This window comes from Dromaius novaehollandiae, chromosome 2 (assembly GCF_036370855.1).
Source record: "Dromaius novaehollandiae isolate bDroNov1 chromosome 2, bDroNov1.hap1, whole genome shotgun sequence".
NCBI lineage: Eukaryota > Metazoa > Chordata > Aves > Casuariiformes > Dromaiidae > Dromaius > Dromaius novaehollandiae.
The window spans coordinates 80,947,702-80,971,816 of NC_088099.1; the positions used below are offsets into that span (position 1 = coordinate 80,947,702).

Below are 24,115 nucleotides of genomic sequence, written 5' to 3' on the forward strand. Positions count from 1 at the left end.
CCCATAAGCTCAGGCACAAACAGTGAGCAAGTTCTCCAGGGTGTGGATGATCTTCAACCTAGTTAACTGGATAAAGAGGAGGAGGGAAAAAAGGGAAATTAGCCATCTTCCCAAAAGGAATGCACAATTTGTCTCTAATATGTATTCTCATGAGAGTGTGATAGACTGACATTCATGGGATACAATTTTCCTGAATGTCCACACTAAAAATAAATCTTGGATATAATGGAGATAGGAATAACCATGTGGGAAAAAGTCTTGGATAGGCTGGTCCTGACAAAGAATCCAAGCCTTTCTACCCAAGGCCCTAGTATGGTCTTGCAAATTGAACATAAACACACCACATCAGAGATCCATGTTTAAGCTCCTGTTCCACTACTCACATTCATGCAGGGACTGCCCCACCTGGGGCCAGGGGGAAGATGTTATTCTCTTGGCTACTTGTTACTCTCGCTGCTCTGGGAGAGCTTGCATCTGTATAGCCACTTACATTTTTGTTCAAATGGGAATCAGAAGTCTGGTTCCTATCATTCCAATCACATACCACTATACTATCAGCTATCCCAATACTCCCTCTCTGGTTTTAAGCAGAGATCAATGCCTGCTGCTGATCTCTTCGCCTGAAATTTCTTCAAAAGTACCATCAAAACTGACTTTTGATTAGGTTGATTTTTCTGGTGATAAATATTTATTATTAAAAAAATATCATAGGAATCATTCCTGTTCCTCAGAATTAAAACCTATGGTTTAGCCAAGCACAGCCATTTCTACATATCATACAACAATCACGGTAAGTTCTTTCCTCTAAGAAAAGACATAAATGCCAATTTTTTCAAACTTAAAACTCTGAGAGCTAAATGGATTCCTCAGGACAACTACATATTCATGTGAGCTGAGAGCAAACAGTAAGCATGGCATGAGTCAGAAAAACAGCAATGAAACTGCACATTCCTTAGTCAACTTGTGAATGATGCAAATGGAAAGTCAGAAATTAAACAACTTGCCGCGTTTGCATTTGCAATTAAGGCTATTTGTTACCACAAATGATACTTTTGTAACAAGGCTTTTTGTAACTTTTTTACTTTGATGGGATAAAAAGGTTTTGTGAAGCCTGGAAAACAAACATTTTCCCTAAATGCAAACTAGATTCTGCACAGTACAGTTCACAATGGGTAGAGTTCACAATGATATTTAGTATGTTATGTTTATCTTTTAGGCAGTCAAAGTACTGACCACCACATTGCTTACTCCTGGGCACCTCCCAGAGAGTCTGCAGTCTTCAAAGACTGTTAGGAATTCTTTATAGTCTTTAGATAAGACATCTTTGAAGAACTCTTCTTTCCGCATATCTCCCAACAACAGCTGAAAGCCAACAATTATAGTCTCACTGTCACAATCATAACCTTCCTATCTCTTGTACTAAGTGCCTCTCCATTCTCCTTTTACAAAGAGGAAAATATATATATATTTTTTCTTCAGCTTATTGTCTCCAGATTTAAAAAAGGACATGACTGAGCTGCTGAAGAAGCCAAGGTCATGCCAAGCTCGGAAAAGCCAAGCCAGCACAGGTCCCAGCCTACAGTGCAGTCCACTTTAATCAAGGCCCAACTCATTTTACTCACTGAGCTCCATGAGGGATTTTGATTTGTCCATGGACAAATGAAAACTAATTGCAACATGAAAATTGTGTCTATACATTGGGTTTAGGATAGACATACAGGTGGGTGAAGATTTGCATCTTTCAACTTCCAACTTTGATTAAAATATAATCATACTAAATTAGTGAAAAAGAATAGGCAAAGAATCTTAATGCATATCTGTGATTATATGTGTCGCCAAAGTGCAGAACATTAGTACACACCTTTGAGGAGTAGACAGACAGATTAATATAGCATCTAGAATATGGTAGCTAAAGAAAGTGTCAATGATGCAAATACAGATGAAAAAATTGCTAAAGAGTAATGTTTTAATAAATTGTGTGTTGCTCTGCATTTTATAAATATGGGTTTTCCAAACAGACAAACTAGGTAGCTCTGGATCCTCTCTCTCTTGACCTACTTGTATTTCCTCCTGTAATTGCAAGATAAATGCTGTTAGTGAGAACACATCAATTCAGACATGTATGCTGCTAAGTAGGACTGTGCCGATGTGCTGCCAGATTAGATCTGATCCTTTAGGGCTATATTCACAGCAGGCTCCTTGAATGAGAACATTAAGTGTGTCAGTGCTAGAGCCCTCACACACCCGTATGTGTGAGTGCCCCCTACCTAGATCTCCATAGGGAACTGAAGTCTTTCTCCTTCTTCCTGACTTTGGAGTGCTTGATACAACCATGAGAATATTTTACCAGGTAGTATTTTGTAGTTCATGCCCATTGCCACTTGTCTGGTCCCTGGACACCACTGAAAAAAGTCTGGCTCTGTCTTCTTTACATTCTCCCTTCAGATATTTATACACATTGATAAGATCCCCCCTGAGCCTTCCCTTCTCCAGCCTAAACAGTCCCAGCTCTCTCAGCCTTCCTCATATGAGAGATGCTGCAGTCCCTTAGTCACTTTGGTGGCTATTCGCTGGACTAACTAGACTAGCTAGACTCGCTCCAGTAGCTCCATGTCTCTCTTGTACTGAGGAGCCCAGAACCGGACCCAGCCCTCCTGGTGTGGCCTCACCAGGGCTGAGTAGAGGGGAGGGAGCACCATGCTGCCTGCCTGGTCCCAGAAATGCTCCCTTTTCTCCTCAGTCTCTAACCACCTCCTGGGGCTGGAACAGAAGTGCCCTCTTGTGGCACACATGAAGCACCTTTGCCTCCCTCCTCTCCAAATTTCAGTTGCTGGGAGCATTTTAACTGCACATAGTCTAGGCCAAGAAGGACAGAAGGGTCACCCAAAACATCCTCTGGCTTCAGAGCCAGTTTTGTTGCACCGGCTTTGCATTGGGCTGCAGCCATTTAGAGGAGAGTCAGTGCCACCACAATAAAAAGGGATAAGGGAATTGAGCAGAGTGCTAAGCCTGTGGGCAGTTCCTCAGTCAGCATGTGTGAAATGATGTAGGTTAGTCCATCCCAGGTGCAGGCCTTTGCACTTGCCTTTGTTGAACTTCATGAGATTCCTGTCAGCCCATTTCTCCAGCATGCCTTCATTCCTCTGCATAGCAGCTGAACCCTCCAGCATATCACCTTTCTATCAAATTCAGTATTACTCACAAACTTTCTGAGGGTGTATTCCCTCTTATTGTCAAAGTTATTGATTAAGACATTGAACAGTATTGGCCTCTGAATCAGTCTCTGAGGGATACCACTAGTAACTGGCTGCCAGCTGAATTTTGTACCACTATCACAGCTCCTACAGCTCAGCAGTCCAGCCTTCTTTCCAGCAACCCTGTAGTCCACCCTTCCAGTACATGTGTCCTACACAGATGGCTACACAGATATTATGCGAGACCATGTTGAAGCCCTTCCTGATGTCGAGGTAAACACGTCCACTGCTCGCTTCTCATCCTCAAATCCAATTATCCACTTATCTTATCATAGAAGGCAATCAGGTTGGTCAAACTTGGTTTGCTCTTAGTAAATCCATGGTGGCCCAAATACCTTTCTGTCCTTCACGTACTTGGAATTGGCTTCCAGGCAAATTTGTTCCATAATCTTTCTGGGGACTGAGATTAGATTGATTGGCCAGTAGTTCCCTGGATTCTCCTTCTTGACAGTGAAGATGGGTGTGACATTTGCCTTTTTCCAGTCATCAAGGACTTTCCCCTGTTACCAGTTCTTGACTACTTCTAGTCTATCTCCTAGCCTGTCTTCCCCCAGTTGCCTGTACACATACCTCCCCACTCTCCGTATTTTTCTTGGCCATGCTGTTCACCATAATCCTTTCACCATGCTTTGAATCTGTACAGCTCCTGGCTGTCCTTTCCATGTTCTTGCACAGTAGGACCTGGGTATATAAAGACAAATTCTATGTGCCCAGCTTCAGCGTACTCTCAGCAAGAATGAGTTTGAGCGAGGAGGAGACAGCTGTCCATGAGCCTCCATTTTCCTTGAAGTGACTGTGAGATTCAGGCCACCTAGAGGACTCCCCACCCTTAATTGTATAAATTCTCCCCTACTCTGCCATACAACCACGGTCAGGAAGTGGGTCGGGGAGCCAGAATTATGTAAGACAAACACAGAGACACTGTATTCTTTCAAGAGGTTATGGATAATGTGGAGACCCTTGCTTTCCTTTCTGGAGGATGATCAGTGACAGATGAGGAGAAAGGAGGAAGGGAACCAAATATGAGAATCTAGGGAAAAATGGAAGAGAAGGAAAATCTGATTTGCCACCATGAATCTAAGAGTCCTGACTTTAAAATCTGGTACATGTTTCAGACGACAATTTGTGTGCTCAGAGCTTAGCTGATGATAAATCAGAAAATACAGGCTCTGAGAAGACCCTTACTTCTAAACTAGGGACTCTTCTAAACGAGGGATGTTTCCAGATGCTCTCCTTTGAAAACGATAGATTCCAAATAGACTTGGTCTCGGGAGCTGAACAGGGACATTGAGCTGGGCTGTTCAGATCCTCTTCAGATCCTCTGAGGACAAGTCCATGAGAAAGAGATACCATGCGTTGCCATTTATCTGTGTATCAGGGTCTTGGTGAGGTGACTCCTTCTTTAGCATTTTGACCAATAGGCTAAGGTCCTGGCAAAGGCCCAGCTGACATCACCACAACATTCAAAAATATGTAGAACAAAATGTTTAATTGATGCAGAAAGAAATGTGGATCCAGAAGAGCCAGGAAAATGTGGGTTTTGGGTAGCAAACGTGCTTGATTTTCCATCAGCCAGTCACCCAGCTGGAAATCCATTCACCCAGACCAGAATTTTGTTCCCTTCTTTAGAAGTCCAAAACATTAAGTGACTTCTTCACTGTGTTCTCCAAACCTCCAGTAAAGGCAACACTTACTGTAAACAAGACATGGGATGGAAACTGAAAGAGGAGGGCTACACAGAACAGCAAAGAGTTCATAAGTACCTAAGTTTAGAAAATCACATAGGCTCAACTACAGATTTCATATTATAGACAGATAGTAAAAAACAGATCGAACAGATATAGAAATTTTCCTGTGGAACCCTTTATCCCTTTGCCATTTCCATCTGGAAGCTTTGTCTGAGAAGGGACAGTGTTTCAGTATCAGAACACAGAGACAATCTCTCTACTTCCATTTTGGATGCCCGGACTTTGCATGATCCACAATAGCTAATGCCTCCATGCCTCCAGAAAATGAAGAAGTTTTATTCATATCTTTCTCTGAAATTAACAACTTTGGTTGTCTGCAGCTGCAGTGAGGAGTGGGTCCTAGGCTAGGGTCTGAGGCTTGAAGCATGCCGGGACCTGACAGGATACTGCTGTTCTAGCATACAGGTGCCAACTGTTGTTTTACAAAGGCGTCCAGCGTGACCAGTCAGGCTGCTTCTTTTCCCATGGCTGATCAAAGCCTTGTGAAGAGGCACAAACACCTTCTCTCTACCCACTACAAAAGTTGCAGTGCAAGGCTTGGGAGCACAGCAGCATTCCACAGGAAAGGGCAGTGTTATTTTACAATGGCAAAATGCCTTTTTTCCTCAGTCTCATTTCAAAAACAGTTTAAACATTTGGCAATTGTTATCCAAGGATTTTCAGTCTGAGTTAGGTATTCAGTAAGGAAAATTTCAAGCTAGGTGGTGACAATGTGATAAAGGTATCAGAGGTGAAAAGAGAGTCTAATCATGGCCCTAAGTCTTCCCAATAACAAGAGAGAGTAAAATTCTCATCTGACAGTGCTGGGATTAGCTGTGCTCCAGAGTGGATGGGAAAAGTTTAAGAAAACTGTACATAAGATACGGAAAATGGTTACCAAATGAAGAAAAGAGGAGGAGCCCATTGGTATTACCACCTTTGTAGATACATTTGACTTGAGCTGGATGAAGATTTATCAAGGTTTTCCTTCGACTGTTTGGACATGTATAATTAATCTATTCAATACTAAGGACACATCAAATCAGAACTGAACAAGAAGATACCTACTGATATATAGACCACCAACTATCCTGCCAGGAATGCAGCAATATAACACTGTGAGCAGAATAAATTTGCTACTCGCAAGTTGCAACTACTACTTGCTAACTGGAATTCTTTCCACCTACCTTCATACTGTCTATCTTCTTCTCTCCAGAACTATTAAACAAATTAAGAAAAGGAAACCACTATACTCATCCACCCCTTAAAGCACATTTCAATTGCACAGTGCATTGTGCCTCCTCTGAATTTCTCATCTTTCAGGGTCCCAGGTAGCAAATCACGAGCAGCTTCCAGAACACAAAGAAGCTTCATCCTCTCATCTCTCTACAAACCCCAAATTAACAAGCCATATTTTCTGGAGCTGTCATGAAGGTGGTTGCTAACATTATTGCAGCTGTCAGTTTTCAAAAGAGGAAAGATATTCTGATCTCAGTAAGTAAGATTTAAAAAAAATTGTTTTACATTACACCGTAAAACATCACCACAAATATTCAGACCCAAATTTCAGTGTGATTCTCTTGCCATTTGGAAACAAACAAAAGCTAGGATTTACAACCACATTCTCAGTGTACAAGCTACAGTGGAGTGAGAGTTACTACTGAAACCAGACAAGCTTATAAAACAGAGGTCATTGACACTGACCAACCTGTAATAACTCTGACCTTTAGACTATTGCTAGCTTTTCCCTGGCCAAGACAACTCTAGTTCTGTTTCCTGTTGCTGCAAACCTTTGAGAAAAAGTAATGACAAATCATTAAAAATCGAAGTCTTTCCATATTTCCCTCTGAGTTAGTGCAGGAGAAGCAGGGGCAGCATTATAGGTGCCTTCACAAAAAGTATCTATAGTGACTATGTGGATAAAATGAACATCATTCTCCATAATAGGCACATTTTCTTTTTGGCAACACTCACAGTTTGAAATGAGGTAGAACTGAACTCTGCCCTGAGCAGTTCAATTTAATTCGGTTGATAGGTATAACCTCCAATAAAACCTGCTCAAGAAGCTCAATAAAAAGCTTTGTAGCCAAATAAGCTTGCTTCTGTTAAATACTGAGGATAATTCCTAACTGCTGCCATCTGTAATGATATCATGAGATATTTAAAAAAAAAAACAACCAGCATGTCCTCAGAACGACTTACGAGTAGTCACGTGACTCTTGTAACTCTCATTTGACCCTGTGCCCCCACTACTAAGGAAAACAAGAATATATATGCAAAAAATACATATATAATCTAATGACACAAATATCTAAGAATGTAAAATGGTCGCTTGAAGCTGATGGAAGTGTTTTGGGTGTAGAACCATTTGCCTTAAATAATAGTAGAGTTATTAGGAATGGGTTTTTCCTGAAGATGAATGTAGCTCTTTTTTTGGAATCCAGGACTCTTTCCCAGTACCATAACAGAGCCACAGAATTCTGAATGTCAGATAGATTAATAAGCATCACAGGCTCCACTCTAAGCGTGACAATGGGATCCCAGTCAAGTTGACAGGGTATATGTCTTACATGGAAAATCCACTGTGACTAATGCTATCCTTGAAATCTATACACAAATGAATAGCCTGTGTCTTCTTCTCAGTCAGACCTATTCAAAAGATCTTATTTCTTCTGTAGTATCATTTTAGGCTAGGGTTTTTTTTACACCTTTGCAAAACCTGATCTGAAAATTGTAGGAGGCATAGTTTCCTCTGAGCCATCTTGATTGTAATTTTAATGCACTGAACCTACCCCATACATTGCCAAGTATCTCCTCAGAAATATTTCCTATAAGAAGCAGATTCAGAGCCTCCATTGTAGATGTCAGTGAAGGTGCTGTGCCAATAGGTCCATCCCTATATCTCACTGCAGTACTGCTATGCATTTTATAAAATTCAGCAGGTATGCAACATGAACAAAAAGACATTTGCACATTCAGGAAGTTTAATTCCTTACATAGCTAATAATCATAGCCTAGGTTCAGTAAGAAGTAAACACCAGCTGAAAGGAAATAGATCAGTCAATATAGAGGCTTCGGAGCCAGTACACAGCATTACTTCAACAGTCCAGGCCATCCACCTGATATATCACAGAATCACAGAATAGTTGAGGTTGGAAGGGATCTCTGATGACCACCTGCTCCAAACCCTTGCTCAAGCTGGGTTAGGTAAAGCTGCTTGCCCAGGACCCTGTACAGTTGGGTTCTGAATATCTCCAAGGACAGAGACTCCAAAATCTCTCTGTGCAAGCTGTTCCAGTGTCCTACTGCTCTCAGAGTGAAGAAGTGTTTTCTTATGGTCAGATAGAATTTCCTGTAATTCAGTTTATGCCCATTGCCTCTCATCTTGTCACTGGGCACCACTGAGAACAGTCTGACTCTATCTTCTTTACACACTCCCATCAGATATTTATAACTACTGACAAGATCCCCCCTCAGCCTTCTCTTCTCCAAGCTAAACAGTCCCAGCTCTCTCAGTCTCTCTTTGTCTGAGAGATGCTCCAGTTCCTTAATCATCTTTGCAGACCTTCCCTGGACTCACTCCAGTAGCTCCATATCTCTCCCACACTGCAGAGCGCAGGCCTGGACACAGCACCCCAGGTGTGCCCTCACCAGGGCTGAGTAGAGGGGAAGGATCACCTCCCTTCACCTGCTGGTAATGCCCTGTCTAATGCAGCCTAGGATATTGTTGGCCTGTTTTGCCACAAGGGCACATTGCTGGCTTATGGTCAACTTGTTATCTACCAGAACCCCTAGGTCCTTCTCTGCAAAGCTGCTTTCCAGCTGGTCTGTCCCCCCAGCCTATAGTGGTGCAGGGGCTTATTCCTCCCCAGGTGCAGGACTTTGCACTTCCCTTTGTTGAACTTCATGAGGTCCCTCTCTGCCCATTGCTTTGGCCGGTCAAGGTCCCTCTCAATGGCAGCGCAACCACCTGGTGTATCAGCCACTCCTCACAGTTTTGCATCAACTGTGAACTTGCTGAGGGTGCCTTTGGTCCTGTCATCCAGGTCATTACTGAAGATGCCCCAGCATTGACCACTGGGGAACACCACCAGCAACTGGCCTCCAGATGGACTTTATGCTACCGATCAGGCAGTTCAGCCAGTTTTCAGTCCACCTCACTGACCACTTACCTAGCTTGTCTATGAGGATGTTATGGAAGACTACATCAAAAGCCTTATTAAAGTCAAGGTAAACAAGATCCACTGCTCTCTCCTCATCCACCAAGCCACTCATCTCATCATAGAAATCTATCAGGTTGGTTAAGCACCATTTTCCCTTCTTAAATCCATGCTCACTACTCCAAACCACCTTCCTGTCCTTCACATGTTTGGAAATAGTATCCAGGATTAGTTGCTCCATGATCTTCCCTGGGACTGAGATGAGGCTGACCGGCCTGTAGTTCCCTGGGTCCTCCTTCTTGCCCTTCTTAAAGACAAGGGTGACATTTGCTTTCTTCTAGTCCTCTGGAACCTCTTCCAGTCACCATGAGCTTTCAAAGGTAATTGAGAGTGGCCTCTCAACGATATCGGCCAGCTCCCTCAGCACTCATGTGTGCATTCTGTCAGGTCCCATGGACTTGTGCTTGTCCAGTTTGTTTAAATGTTCCCAGACCTGATCCTCCTCCACTAAAGGTAAGTCTTCACTGCTCCAGGCTTCCCCGCTGCTCCCAGGGGCTTAAGAATTCTGAAACCAGAAAACCTGGTTCTGAAACCTTTTCTTTACCAGTAAAGACTGAGGTGAAAAAGGCATTCAGTATCTCTGTCTTTTCTGTGTCTTTTGTCTCCAGGGCCACTGTCCCATTTAGCAGCAAGCATATGTTTTCCTTAGCCTTCCTTCCTTTTGCTGCCTATGTGCTTAAAGAAGCCTTTCTTGCTGCCCTTTACATCCCTTGCCAGTTCCAGGTGGGCTTTAGCTCTCCCAACCCCATCCCTACATGCTTGGACAGTGTCTCTATATTCCTCCTAGGTCACCTGTCCCTGCTTCCACCTCTTATACAATTCCTTTTTTTTGAGTTTAGCCATAAGCTCCTTGTTCGTATATGCAGGCCTCCTGCTGCCTTTGCAGGTTTTCCTGCTTGTTGAGATGGACCATTCCTGAGTTTGGAGGAGGTGATCCTTGAATATCAGCCAGCTCTCTAGGACACCTCTTCCCTCCAGGGCCATATCCCAAGGGATTCTTCCAAGCAGTTTCCTGAACAGACCAAAGTCTGCTCTCCTGAAGTTCAGGGTTGTGATTCTGCTTTTTGCCCTGCTGCCTCCTGGCAGGATCCTGAACTCCACCATCTTGCGGTTGCTAGCAGTAAACATGATTGCATATGCAGTATATTTGAGATTACTTCTCTCTGTATCCATGTGAAGAAACGTCCGGCACAATGCCTGCTGTTGGCTAGGTGGATCTTTATGACACAATGTAGCAAAACACCCTGTCATCAGATACTGCCTCATTTAAAAGACCCTGTGCAACCTGGAAGATCCATGGCAGCAATGGCGTTCTCCATGTGTTTTTGTAGTTCACAGAACTTCGTATTTTCTGATCACTGCACGCTGATGTTTTGTATGCCATACTTTGTATTATACACCAAAATGCTTGTTCTACTTTGACTTAACAGTTCCTCTCCTGCCATGGTGATTCCTTCTAAATTTCTCTAGCAGTGGTGAATCAGTTGCTTAGGAACCAGATATACACTCACCCCAAATACTGCCTGATTTATTAAGTAAACTGGTGCTCATTTTGATTTTCCTTACTATAATCCATTATGTTTTCCATATTGCTGTAACTTGCTATTCATAACCAACTGGGCCATTTCTGTGATAACAGTCAGCTGGACAGCTGAGGAAAAGAACTAGGACAGCATTGCAAGGTAAGATGTTGCCAGCTCCAAATGAGAGACTTCAGTGAGTGTAACTGTGATTTAAACCAGAATTGGTGGAGGTGATTTCAAAAAATTTTTAAAAAGATTGGTTAAGAGAATAAACAAAAACATTCAGCTAAAGAATAGTTAAAAATATAGTTTTGCTGTATGAGTTTTTAAATGTCAAATTTAAAAATTGTTTAAATGTCCAAGTTTTTAAAATAAAAAATGGAAGAAAGGAAATCATGTCTATGTCATTTTAAAACTAAAAAAAAAAAAAGGAAATGTCATATTACAAATTCTGGATTGTTTCAATTTTTCAATATTTATTTTGTATTTTCTTAAGAAAGCATTTGCAGAAAGATACTATATTTTCCAAGCATTTAAATGTTACAAAACCTAAATGTTTTACCAAAATATAACCATGTTCAAAAGAACCCTTTTTCCCAGTCCTCCCACTCATTTGAAATTTGTCTCTCGTTTTGCCATAATCTTGAGTGATTTGGGGTTACATGGTTGTTCTTCATCTGTCATTGTCTCAGGTTTCCACCTCTAAAATTTCCCCATTTCCTCTGTTATTCAGATTATAACTTGTTTGGAGCAGAAAGCAAACAACACTCTCCTAACATCCTCCTCTGTAACAGAAATGAAAAATTACTCAATCCATGGGTATTTTTCAGGTGAAGAACAACTAACATATTACCATATAAACAAGGATTTGTTTTTATCAAAAACACAAGGCTGAAATGGAGAGATATACTCACAATTAAATACTCATTTCTTTTTCTTTTCTGTTTAAATGATAATTGCCTGTTCAAAGCATGTTTACCAGTAAGCCATTGTGTAGCTCATACTGAAATGCTGTGTAAGAACAAAATTTTAGGATTAATTCTCTCTAAATGCTGAGTGGATGATATAAAGGCCACGCTTTTTAGGTAATATAAGTAGGTCAATAGATAGATTTAGGAATGAAATTATTCACTGGCAGTAAACAGCTATTCATTTCAAAAGTTTTCATCTGATTTAAAAATGCCTACAATGAAAGATTGAAGCTGGAGAATTATATGTATTAACAGTGCCACGATCTTTTGAATTTCAATGATAATTTAGAGACTTTTTATTAGACATTTAATTTCTATTAATTGCAACACTATCATTGCAATGGTTACATGTTTGGGAGGCGGAGAGTGGGAATTACAAGTGCACGTAGAAACTGAACTGCTCCATTTCTTGCTTTTTCATCTGTTGTTTTCATTGATTGTTCCCTGTTCAGACAAACTTAGTATACTGGCATTGCTCAGATCTGCAGTACTACACTGCCACTTCCTTTTTTAATGTGCCAGGATAATGTGTCAAGATGAAAATGAGCTTACTTTTAAAATAAACTCCGATTTTTTAAACAGTTATAAGTGGGAGTTTTTTAAACCTTGCCTTTTTGCAAGGGACGACACAGAAGAGATGAATATGATAATACAGCCCACGTGGTTTTTACTGCAGCACTTGACTTTACTGTAATTATACAGCTACTGGAGAGCCACGCCAAGCCTTCCCATTTTTCTTAGAATTTTTTGCTTACACAGGTCAGTGTCTTATATCCCATCAGCAGCTCTGGTGCTTGGAAAGTGAAATCTTGAAGGCTGTAACAAGGTCAAAGTTGAGGAAAAAAGTTGAGGATTTATAAAAAGTATTCTGGGCAGATAGCTATGCGCTTGGAGTCCAAGTTTGAACTACTACCCACTTTACTGCTGACATTATGGCTGGACAACAATGTCATGCTTAATGGAAAGGATTTGATGATTGGTTGGATACAAAGGATGATATGGTAAAGGGAGCTTAAAGTTGCTAATACTCATAGATCAACTGAAGGGATTACCACAGTAGAAAACTGTAAAATGATACACACATGCATTTCATCAAAATAGAATTTCAATTTGCTTTTAGTAGAATGAATTTATGTTTTATTTCTTAATGAGATTCTTACCAACACATCAAAGACTATCTGATAACTTTCTGTGCACCCAGCACTGTACGAACTTACAACTTACGGTGTTTCAGCTGTTGATACCAGGCAGAACTGAAAACATAAATGATTAAGCTAAACAGATTCCTGTGTTTGACACAGAGCTTATTTGTTCTGTCATAAATTCTGGGTCAGGAAGGAGAGGCAGGATTTGAGAAACAGGACAGACAATGACTTTGTCCTGAGAAACAGCAGCACTTCCAGAGCGCACGTGGTTTTTCGAAGAACTCTAGGAAAAACGTGGTCTACCCATTTCTGAGCCTTGAAACAATGGCAGAAACGCTGACTGTCCAGAAAGTTTGGTCAGCTTTAAGTATCAATATGATGCCTTTGGTTTGGGGTGGAATTTAGAGTAGTTTTTAACTCTATATTCAGAAAGTAAGAAAGTCAGTCTTCACTGTGACCACACTTTCTGCTACATTTTTGGCCTGGTGACTCACTCTCTCGTCCCGGAGGACAACTCCCCTCAGTGAGCCGAGGCCAGGCCCGGCGGGGGAGCGACAGCAGGCCGTGTCATACGGCGTTCCCCGCGCTGCCCGCCGACGGCGCCGCCCCGCGCCCTGTGACGCCCCTATGACACCGCGGCCCACCCGCCGCGCGCACCGCTCGCCGCGCCGCGTCGCCAGGGTACGCCCGCCGCGAGAGCGGCGCTCTCGCCGGCCGCGCTCGGTGTTGCGGTCTCTATGGTGCTCGCGCCGCCGGCTGCCGCGGCCCCGCCCCCGCGCAGTCACACCACCCGCTCGCCCGGCGCTGCGTCAGCCAGACAAGATGGAGACCGCCGAGGAAGGTACGGCGCTCGCTCACTGCCCCTGCTCCCCGCGCCGCGCCCCTAGGGCGGGAGGGGCTGCTGCGCCCAGCACTGCCGCCGCCGCCGGGCGGGGGGCGGTTTCGCAGCCTGGGGCTGCAGGTGCCCGGTCGCGTTCCGCACCGCAGTGTGCGTGCGTGTCTGCGGGGGAGGCCCGGCGCGGCGCGTGCGCGGCCGCGGGGAGCGGGGCGGGCGCGCGGACTGCTGCGCGCGCGGGCGCCGCTTATATAACCGCGGCCGTTGGCGCCGCGCGCTGGGGGGGGGGGGGGGCAGGCCGGGCGATGCTGCGCTGCGCTGCGGGAACACCCCGGTGGGGGCGGCCAGCGCGGTTTTGGTCGTTAGCGGTGCTCTCGCTCTGCCCCTCGCCGCTCCGGCGCCCGCTGGAGCCCCGCAGGGTAGTGGGGACCCGCCAGAGGCTGGAGGGCGAGAGCCAGGGGGTACTTCAGCAGGCCTACCGGGGTGGCGTGAGAGGCCATGAGGAGAGGGCTCCCCAGAGTTGTGCGCGGTTCTCGCCTAGTCCGTGTCTCTCTTGGCCAACAGACACTGTCATACCCTCTCCTGTAACTTCGGGAGTTCTCAGATTTCTGCTTTGCGTAATAATAATAATGTCTCTAGACTCTGCTGCTTTTCTGCGAAGTTAGCTTTGTTACATACACTGGAAAATCTGTTTGAAAAGCTGATAGAGTAAAATGATGCGGTAGCTGACCAACTTCTCTGGCTCTTTCTCCTGCAACTGATTAATGTATGGTAACTTACCTCACGTTAAAAAAAAGAACTTGTCATAGAGATCCTAGTGATATATTTCTAATGCGTAGCTTCCATTTTTAAGGGTATTTCTTGAGTTGAAATCAAATGTGGATGTGTCTCTTCAGCGTTTACTTCTGTCCAGTTCAATTCGGATAATGTTGAGCTCTATAGTGCAAGCTGTTAAAGCAGAACTTTCATAATCATGGATTTCAGTTGATATTATAGCGCAAAAATAAAATGTTTACTGTTTTAGTGTAAGAAAAACAGGAAAAATACAAAGGAATTGGATGAAACAAGACATCTTTGTAGAAATTTCCATTGGGTTGTACTGTGGACAGCTTAGTGCGTACGGAAACATGGTTTAGCAATATGTTAGTGATTTTAAACTCTAATGAGTTTTAGAATTGCGTGCTGCAGCTCTAACTGTCATGCGTCTGTAGACCAACGGTTACACATACTGATCACATTAGCAAAGTGACCATTGAGACTTTGGTTTGGCACCTAGTCACCCAGAAAAGTTGGATTATAGCAAACTGTGAAGTGGAGTCTCAGAAGTCACCAGTTGAGATCTCGCCACTCGAGTAGGTAGTAACTCCATCTCAGTGGATTTAATCTGAAAAGCAAAATTGGATATTTGTTGCAGGATGTTAGAAGTGGTAGTTGTTGATTATGCATGCTTTTATAGGACTTAGTCTCCTGAGGAGAGACCATGAAGAGAAAGGAGGAGGTTGTTAGTGACATCTCAGGACAGTCTCCCTTAATTAAACTTTGGTGTCATACTCTACTCTTGGAATTTAGACTTTCCTATGTATTTATGTATATATATAGTCTCTCTATATTGTAGCCTTATCAGTGTTACCATCAAAAGCTCTGAGTAGTGTTATTGAAAGTAACTAGTCTATAGAGCCACCTTCTGTAAATACCACTAAAGCATTATAATTTTTCCTACGGTCTCAAAATTCCATCACAATATTAGGATACTGAATTATTGAATTATTACAGAAATGTCAAATGGACTTTTCCTAACTATTGATAACCTATTAATGACATTATGGCCATTGTGTTTCTGATGGATTTGACAGTTGTCTGAGTTGTATTGTGGAGTTAGGAAACTAGCTGGATGGTGAGGATTCAAATAAAGAAGTCAGGTTAGGATAGTAACAGGCAGAAGTACGTAAGGCCAATAAACGGCCTTGGACTGAATGTGAGACTTGCTTCTCTGCAGCACCTGAGGAAGTAGCTTGTTTCTACGAAGGGCAGAGGCAGAGCTTATCAGAGCCTTACAGGCATTGCCTGCCTATTTAGTACAGTATTGCTTACGTCTTACAGGTATGAATGGAGTGTATTCTTAGGACATACCTATGGACTATTTATTTATTTATTTATTTATTTTTGCTCCCTGAGATAGAATGGGTAACTGTTCAAGAAGAACTGCTTGAGATAAAGTTTTAGAGTACTTCTCTATTGCTAGAAGACCACAGCCATACGTGGATGTAGTATTTATGAAAACTAATACGTAGAAGTAGTGCAGCCTTTCAGATAGCAACTTCTGCTAATGAGAGGTACCTCTCTTGCTCTCTAGCTAAATCAATTTGTTGCTAAATAATGTAATCTTCCCTTTAGATATTACAGTGATGAGGAGACTCGATTAGAGGTAATAGGCAAAGGCATTGTCTCTGGAGGACCAAAAAAGAAATGCATTATGCAAGATCATTATTTCCAAGATGCATGCGTGAAGAACAGCATGGAAAGTGTGTGCACAGGTTGAACATAGTATCTATTACACAGTAAAATTCCATTTGAACATGACAGCATGCAGGTTATAAGGTGCATAATTTTAAGTGTTGACCCTCAAGGTAGGTTGTTGATTTGAAGCTATCTGTTGCTTAGCAGTTCAGATAGAATCCAAATAAACATATGAGAAGTAGCGTAAAACAAGAGGGAATATCTGGAAATCCTGATACCTAATTTAAACCTTAGGTTTAATTTATCTTAGCAGCCAGAAGAAGGAAATGCTTTTGCCAATAAAAAATAGAGCAATTTCTGTTTTTTCCAACAGTTTTGAGACTGAGTGAACAGTCAGCTCTGAAAGCCAGTGGACCATTAATGAGTAGGTTCAGAGAGCTGTGAGGATCTTACAGAGAACATTATGCATTTAACTTGCTTTCTTTGGTGTCAAAGAGTATTCTTACAGCAACAATTTCACATCAGCTTAAGCTGGTATGACTACTCCGTCCTGCATCTTTTCCATCTGCCCCATCCTGTCTCTTGTGCTGACTGTAGTACTTATCTAACTCTTTGTGAGGCTGTTCCAGCATGCAAAGTTGTCAACTTACTGTAGTGAAATAGCTTAGATAATAATCAAAAGACTGCCCGACAAAGGTGGGCATGCGGCAGCTAGCTGTTAGGTCCAGGGTGTAAGTTGAAGAGACCTGTTCTGTGCAGTCTTCTGGAAATACTCTCTATGATAAAAGAATCCTTTGCTACCTAAAGTGATGCCTGTCATCTTTCTTGTCCACAGAGAAGCCATGAGTTCTTGGTGTTTGCGGTGATACCTCATTGCTTGATGTGATTATGATGGAAGTGGGTTTTATGTTTGTGTAGCATCACTGATGTAGTGTTGACTGTATGTTTCTTGAATTAATTTTAGACTTTCTGCCCACATGAATTAGTTTAAATCTCAATTTTATAGGTAGCAAATTATCTTTGTGTTTGGTATCACTTGGATTCTCATGCTTTAGGTGTAGAAACTGTCTACTATCTTGTGAACCATGCATGTGGTTGTACTGTAACTTCTTTGTAGAAAAACATTAATATTGCAACATTTGATGCATTTTGGAACTTCTTTGTAGAAAAATGTTAACTTCTGGAGGTTTCAACCGAACACAGAGGCATGATTCTAACTTGAAATTGCATATCTTCAGTATTCTTCTGTAACTACATTTTTAACATAAGTAAAAGTGGAAGAGTATGAAAGAAGGAGAAAAGGATAGACAGCATACATCTATAAATAAGCAAATAAAATATTTTTGTCTACATTTGATTAGGTTTAAATGCTCTGGGTAATCAGGTGGCATTAGAATAGGCTTATGTTCTTTACAGGAAGAAGTTTACATTTACTTTGCCCACAAAATATCTTGCAATCTTAAGTTGTGCTAAAATGCAAAAATGAAGAAGTAAAGAAGGTGCTGGATTCCTAGGAAACAAGAAGAAGAAAATGCCTTTCCTTTTGTGGTTTGGTTGTAGAATGCTAAATGGGTGGCCTTATTCAGCTGAAGTAGCAACCCCCCAAAATATATATTCCTCATGATTATGATTATTTTTTCCCCTTTTCTCAGGAGCACTGAGGAGAATGCTTGTTAGGTTCAAGAGCAGCAAATGTCATGTTTAAGTCATTGTTAGCCATTGCTAAATCTTCTGTGCTAAGCTTCTGTTTAGCTTGTGCAGCACTCGGATGGAATACAATTCTTCCATTTGAAAGTTTACAGCCACCTTCAGGGAGATTAGGGATAATCTGTTTTTTTTAGAGAGAATTTTTTTTTATCTGAAGAGTACTTCTGCATGTAGTTTTAGTGCGTATATATCCTAAACATCTTAAAATATGTTAAAGTGATGCTTTGTGTTTTATAACGTGAACAGAAGGATAACATTTGTGTTGCTTTTTCTGGTGGTCTCTTAGTCTTCACGTCTTCTATCAGACAGAATTGGTCTTTCAGCCTCTTTCAGATTAAATTATTGTGACTCCATTTTGTTACATGGCAAAGTTTCTAGAGAGTTGTTGTCTGATTTGTCTTGTAAATGCAGATTCTTTAAGCAAAAGCGTAATAAGCTTTATGTTCTGCTCAGCAGATATATGCCGGGTCTGTCGGTCTGAAGGAACTCCTGAGAAACCTCTCTATCATCCGTGTGTGTGTACTGGCAGTATTAAATTTATTCATCAAGAATGGTAAGTTCTAAATCTAATAAAACACATTAAATTGTTTCTAAGAATGGTATTTCCTAAGTTTTCAGGTGAAGTAGTAGGTAAAGCCAGTTTTCAGAAGCAGCATATTAGAGATTTTGATGTTTCTTGCATGACAGGTCATTACATTTCACAAAGAATTTAGTAATTGTATATGAAGAGCAAAGAATTAATAATTGTATCTACTTAGAACTACAGTTCTTATGTGTCAGCTTTGTGGAAACAATAAGCAGAAAGAAATCAGTCTACTGTGGTTTTTTTTTTCCTTCCCTCTGCCCACTTACAGATGTGAATGACAGTGAATATCTAACCTCATATCAAAAAAAATTAAGATATTCTTTAGGTGTATGCTTGATCAAGGAAATGCTGTGGTGAAAACTGTAATTCTGGTCTGTAACACACGTTCCTTTTAATGGTATTTTTGTAGTCATTCTTTCACAAATACAACAGTTCTGTATCTTCAGGGCGTTTGTGTGTGTATCACAACTTAGAATATTTTTAAGGATTGGTTTCACAGGTCAGTGTCCATATGAGGATATGTGCTTTGAGGAATTAGCCTTTTCAATAACATATGCAAATAATGTACCTCATCAATTATGTAAGTGATGTATTTGAAGAGTCAGCTTACCTTTTTCACTTTTTAAAACTTAATGTATGGACTAAATGAGTTTAATAAATATACTAATTTAAATCCTGCTTACTAGTACCAGTATACTGCTTTATGTTGGAAAGCAGTGAGATGCTATGTTTTCCCTATTGCAGGGGGATGAGGGAGAGATGTGATAGCATGTATTGATATGATTACTTTTTATTACAGCTTAGTTCAGTGGCTTAAACACAGCAGAAAAGAATACTGTGAATTATGTAAGCACAGATTTGCTTTCACACCAAGTAAGTATGTTTTACTGCTCTTATTTTTTTCAGCACTTCTTTTCTTTCATTTTCTTAATATTTGTGAAGTGATTACTTTTTCGTTCAGCATGCTAGATTCAAACTCATGTTTTAATTTCTGTATTCTTGCTTGAATTACAGCTGTTAATTGTTGCAGACTGTGTGAATTGAGTAATAGATAATACTGTGCTTCCATAATTGTTTCCAAGCCATGAATATTATTCTGTACGTATTCTCATTGGCTCAGTCCCATTCTTTTGTTGTCAGCATTACAGCATATGGTGTATTTTCAGCTTCGGTGATAAACTTGAGTGTTGAAGAGTTTGAATGTTAAGATGAATCACAGTGAAATTCACGTTTGAAAACCAGTTTTCAATTACCATTGAACTGTCTGCAGCAACACCAGATGACTTCTGTCAGTTTCTATTCAAACAGTTTTGACAGATAGTGTAAACAATAACAACAGATTGTTCCACTTACATTTCAGTCAAGATATGGTAGCTACTCATAATTGCATTACCTGTTAACCTTGGATTGAAGTAATTAAGTTAGGCAATTTATGATCAAGAATGACTGTATCTTTGTATAGTTCCCAACAGGTTTTTTAATGATGTTTTCACCAGTATTAGTAGAAATAAGTGAGGTCCTTTGGCCTGGTGGCAGAATAGGCTAATTGTTTACCACCTTGTTGACCATTGAACAAGTAAAGTGGTTCTTGTGCTACATATTGTATTAAACTTATTTATATCAGTTTATTCTTTAAAACTGCTGAACTTGTTGTTAACTGTAAAAGCTGTCTTGAGTTGAGAAAGATGATGAAGTTGAGTATTAGGTGTTTGGTACAATAAAAATCAAAGCTCCCTTTTAGAGTATCTGGTCCCAGTTAAAAGGATAGATCTCCCATCCTATTCCACACCCCCACTCTACTTTTCTTTTCTTCCTAGGTGTGTATTGGTAGAGGCAACTGAGCCTGAAGAGCCAGATGCTTTAGTTCACCTATTTTTCATCTCAGAAATTCCACAATACACCTTTCATGTCCTGAACTCCAGAGTTTTTCATTTCTGCACAACAATTAAGCATGTTAGACCACTGTTAAAATGATCAGCAGTGAAATGTGCAGTATTAAATCTGTCTTACCACTGTGAGAAGAATAGCGTCTTTAATGTTGCTCCCAACAATGCTTTCAAGGTTTTTGTTTGTTTTGTTTTGTTTTTTTTTAATACTACAGAGTCCTGTATAGGAAATGCAGCTGAGAGGTATAATCAGCTTGCAGGTTTTATTTGTTAAGCGTTTTCAGAAAGGTGTTACATTACTTTGATTTAGAAGCTTTGCATACTAGGAGTGGTCCTGGTTCTGCTGCTCTCTAAAACCTAAGTAACTACATTCAGAATTGTATTCTGCTACTAGGTCCTCTGCAGAATTTAGTATGCAAGACAAGAAAACTACAGTTAATTAATTATAACCAGTAAGTCAGATTTACTGGTTGCTAAGAAGAGAGAACACTTCATAGTTGTGTATGAAAAAGGACAAAAGCTTTTTTCTTTTTTTTTAAAGATTTAGAACAAAAATAATGAAGTTTTAAATAAATTGCCCTTTATATTAGTCAATATTGATACTAGAAAATTCTTCATTGTCCTTATCAGCAGAGGTGTTCCTGCAGAAGTTTAATCCTTGGCTGACATAGCTGTCACCAGTACACCTTGTAACATAGGTGCAGGTTACGGGCATGTGAGAAAACATAATTGAATTACTGAAGGATTAACAAGTTACCATTTGTCATCTGAGACTTGAAATTGATAAGAAGTGAACCTCTTTCTTTCCCCTGCTGTGGAGTACTTTCTCCACATGCAGTCTTGTAGCAAAGGTTTGTGTATTGTCCTCTGTCACACTCTGGCCACTCCCCACACCTAGCACCCTCATTTGATGGTGTTTCCTTGGCTTTCCACATTGCGCAGTGTTTCTTTCTTACCAGGCTGCATGCAGTGGTAGCTTGTGTCAGATACCTAGCACAGATTCCTCCAGTAGTCTCTATCCAGCCTATCTTCTCTCATTGTTTCCCTCCCACCTAATACTTACGCAGATACAGTTTCCTCAGTTTTTCTTATCCCTTTTTGGAAGATAAAGATAATTTGGAATTCCAGTCTGGAGACTGGAGCTCCTTGTGGGAGCAGAAGGAAAGCTGGGAAGGAATCGCAGGTGTTGGAGAGAGGATGGTAAAGCAGAGATGGAATTGGAGATGGGCTTAATGTGTCTGCCAGTCATCCAGAATGAAGTTAGATCTGGGCTATAACCATGCCAGGCTGAAAGCACTTTCTGTTAAGTTAGTTTATCATGTGATGTGGTGGAATAAATGCATGCATGTAATCAGTATCTGTGGTTCAAATGACAGGCCAAAGTAATACTAGCAACTCTTCTTTTAGTTCAGGTTGTTTTGCCTGTAAGGCTGTCACTATCATTCTGTCAAAAAGCACTCCTTTGTTAGTATAACGTTTTGTGTACTGAGTGTATGGAATTTTCATAAAATATTCCTAGTGCACATTATTCTTTAATCCTTTAGTATCTTTAACTCTGTAATATCTTGTGATCTCTTTAGTACCTGAGTTACTAGGTTAGTTACTGTTTGGAAGGAAGGAAGAAATAGGAAATTCAGCTTGCATCTTGGCAGGAATACAAAGGAACTGATTTTTCTTCTGAATATTAGCATGATTCTCTAAAATGTTTAGTCATTGAGGCAGATGGCTTGATTTTCAAATACACACTCTGAAGCTAAATTTTATATATTTTAAAATCTATTCCTCTTTTGCAGTTCTTAAAGTCATGAAATAATACAGCTATTAATAAAGACAAACTCACTAGCTTTGGCCTGTTCTTTGAATTATGTAAAGGTGTTTGTTCATTTTTAACTTGTACCTTTTTTTTTTCTGTCCGAGTCTTTAAATGGCAACTGTTCTATATTCTCCCCCCATACACACACACACTTCCGTTTGATGTGCTATGATGCACTTCAGTGTTACTCTAAACACTGACCCGTGAAAGTGAGGCTTTTTTTTTCCATGAGTAGGCAGTTTTCAGAACTTCTCTTTTCTGTAGAGCTAACATTGACATGAACATTTTTAAAATACAAATATGGAAATGGACTCATCTAATCTTTGACTGGACTCTGAGTTGAGTTGCTCCCTGTACTTCCTAAGTAGCTGCAGTGCTGATGAATGGTGAATGTGACCTTACAAGGCTAAGCTTGTAAAATGTGAGGAAGCCATGTGGGGAAGATGCTCTTCAGTTTGTAAGTCATTATTTTCTGAAATAAGCTATTGCTTTATGTATGCATTATTACAAATTCAAGGTTTGCATGCACCTGAACCTTCTGAAACACTGCTTATAGACGTTGAGGCAAAGAAAAACGAACATTGCTCTGGTGCAATTTTAAAATACCTAAGTATCTGTTCATATTCTAAAGTTGCTTTTGCAAAAACAGCACATAGTAACTGCATGTTGTTCATAGTAGTACTCAGTAAAAGTTCCAGAATTTTGGAACTTTAATTTTGTTCAAAATGCTCTGTAAAAAGCCACATAATTATATTAAAATGAGCAGTCCATTTTCTTAAGCTCATGAGTCAAAGCAATTAAGATTTCTCTGAAGGGTGTGATGGGCTAATTCTTTTACCTGTTTATTCTGACAGACTTTAACACTGTAGCTCATATCTTGAACCTTTCTAGGATATTTAGTTTGGAAGAATGTGAACTTCTGAAACACAAAATACTACATGCTGGCACAGTAATTCTGTATGTCTGCTGCCAGCTCCAGGATGCAGAGTAAATATCCATTTGAGATGCATGTGGGGGTAGTTTCATACATTTTATTAGAGCTTTTTAGGCTTGTGTGAGAAGGGGTGACATTTTTCATATTTTGCTTCCTAATAGTCTGGAACAAAGTTCATATTTGTCTCGAGGGTAAAACATACCTTTTTTTTACATACGAATTATGTAGCCTGTTTCATGGTCAGCACACAAGAATGATTGAGGTGGCGTTAATAAATGGCTTGTGAGTGTGATAGTAGATGGGAAATGTATGCATAAAAAGACTGTAACTGGAGAGGCTGTGGAGCAGGCTAAATGACAGTTTTTTTGTTTTTTTTCTTTTCTTTTAAGCGAAGCAAGATGATTTGCTTTCTTCCACTTCGGGCACATGCATGTTTGCTTAGGTTATGAACAGATAAATAGGGTAACTTGGATGAGGAAAGAGTGAGAATTGAAATAGAGTAGTTGTATCATGACACCGCTGAGGAAAAATAAAAACACTTACAAATTTGAGCCATCATAATGCATAGAATTTGTTTTTGATACAGCATATGTCAAAAGGGTATTGCTTTTCTAGTGTCTTTCTGCAGCTCTGCTTCCCTCAGTGCAAAGTAAGATGATGCATTATAGGCAGGAACCTGTGGGACACCTCAAATCTGTAGTTACAGTATTAGTTGGCAAAAAACATTCAACTGTTGCTGTGCTTTCTTCTGGAGGAAGATGCTACTGGCCAGCAGTATGAAAACCACATTTATTTATATATCTATACCTACATATTTATATATGTATTTATATATACATTTTCTTTGTATTTTATATCGGTTCATGATGATGATATATCTAACTTTTCTGCAAATCTTTGCATGCTTCAGAAAGCATCCACTTACAACCTTGTGGCAGAACTAGCCTTAAACAGGAGAGCTGACCAAGTTTGTAACATACCTGAACCTGCACAATCTGTTCTCATTTGGTGGGAGTAAGCCCTTAGGAGACAAACAGTTTCTTAGACAATTGCTTTG

General features: G+C 40.6%; 1 protein-coding gene across 4 annotated transcripts in view; it reads left to right on the forward strand.

The window, feature by feature from the left end:
* The first annotated feature begins 13,537 nt into the window (after window positions 1-13,537).
* The window catches only part of MARCHF6 (membrane associated ring-CH-type finger 6), a 55,880-nt gene continuing 45,302 nt past the window's right edge, over window positions 13,538-24,115 (forward strand). The window contains exons 1-3 of one of the 4 annotated variants that reach the window (XM_026099291.2): window positions 13,538-13,681; window positions 18,296-18,392; window positions 19,225-19,298. In XM_026099291.2, the coding sequence (XP_025955076.1) occupies window positions 13,663-13,681; window positions 18,296-18,392; window positions 19,225-19,298 (190 nt within the window). In that variant the 5' untranslated portion in view covers window positions 13,538-13,662. Of the gene's footprint in view, window positions 13,682-18,292; window positions 18,393-19,224; window positions 19,299-24,115 lie in introns of all 4 variants that reach the window. The other 3 variants (XM_026099292.2, XM_064506846.1, XM_064506847.1) reach the window with 3 other exon arrangements.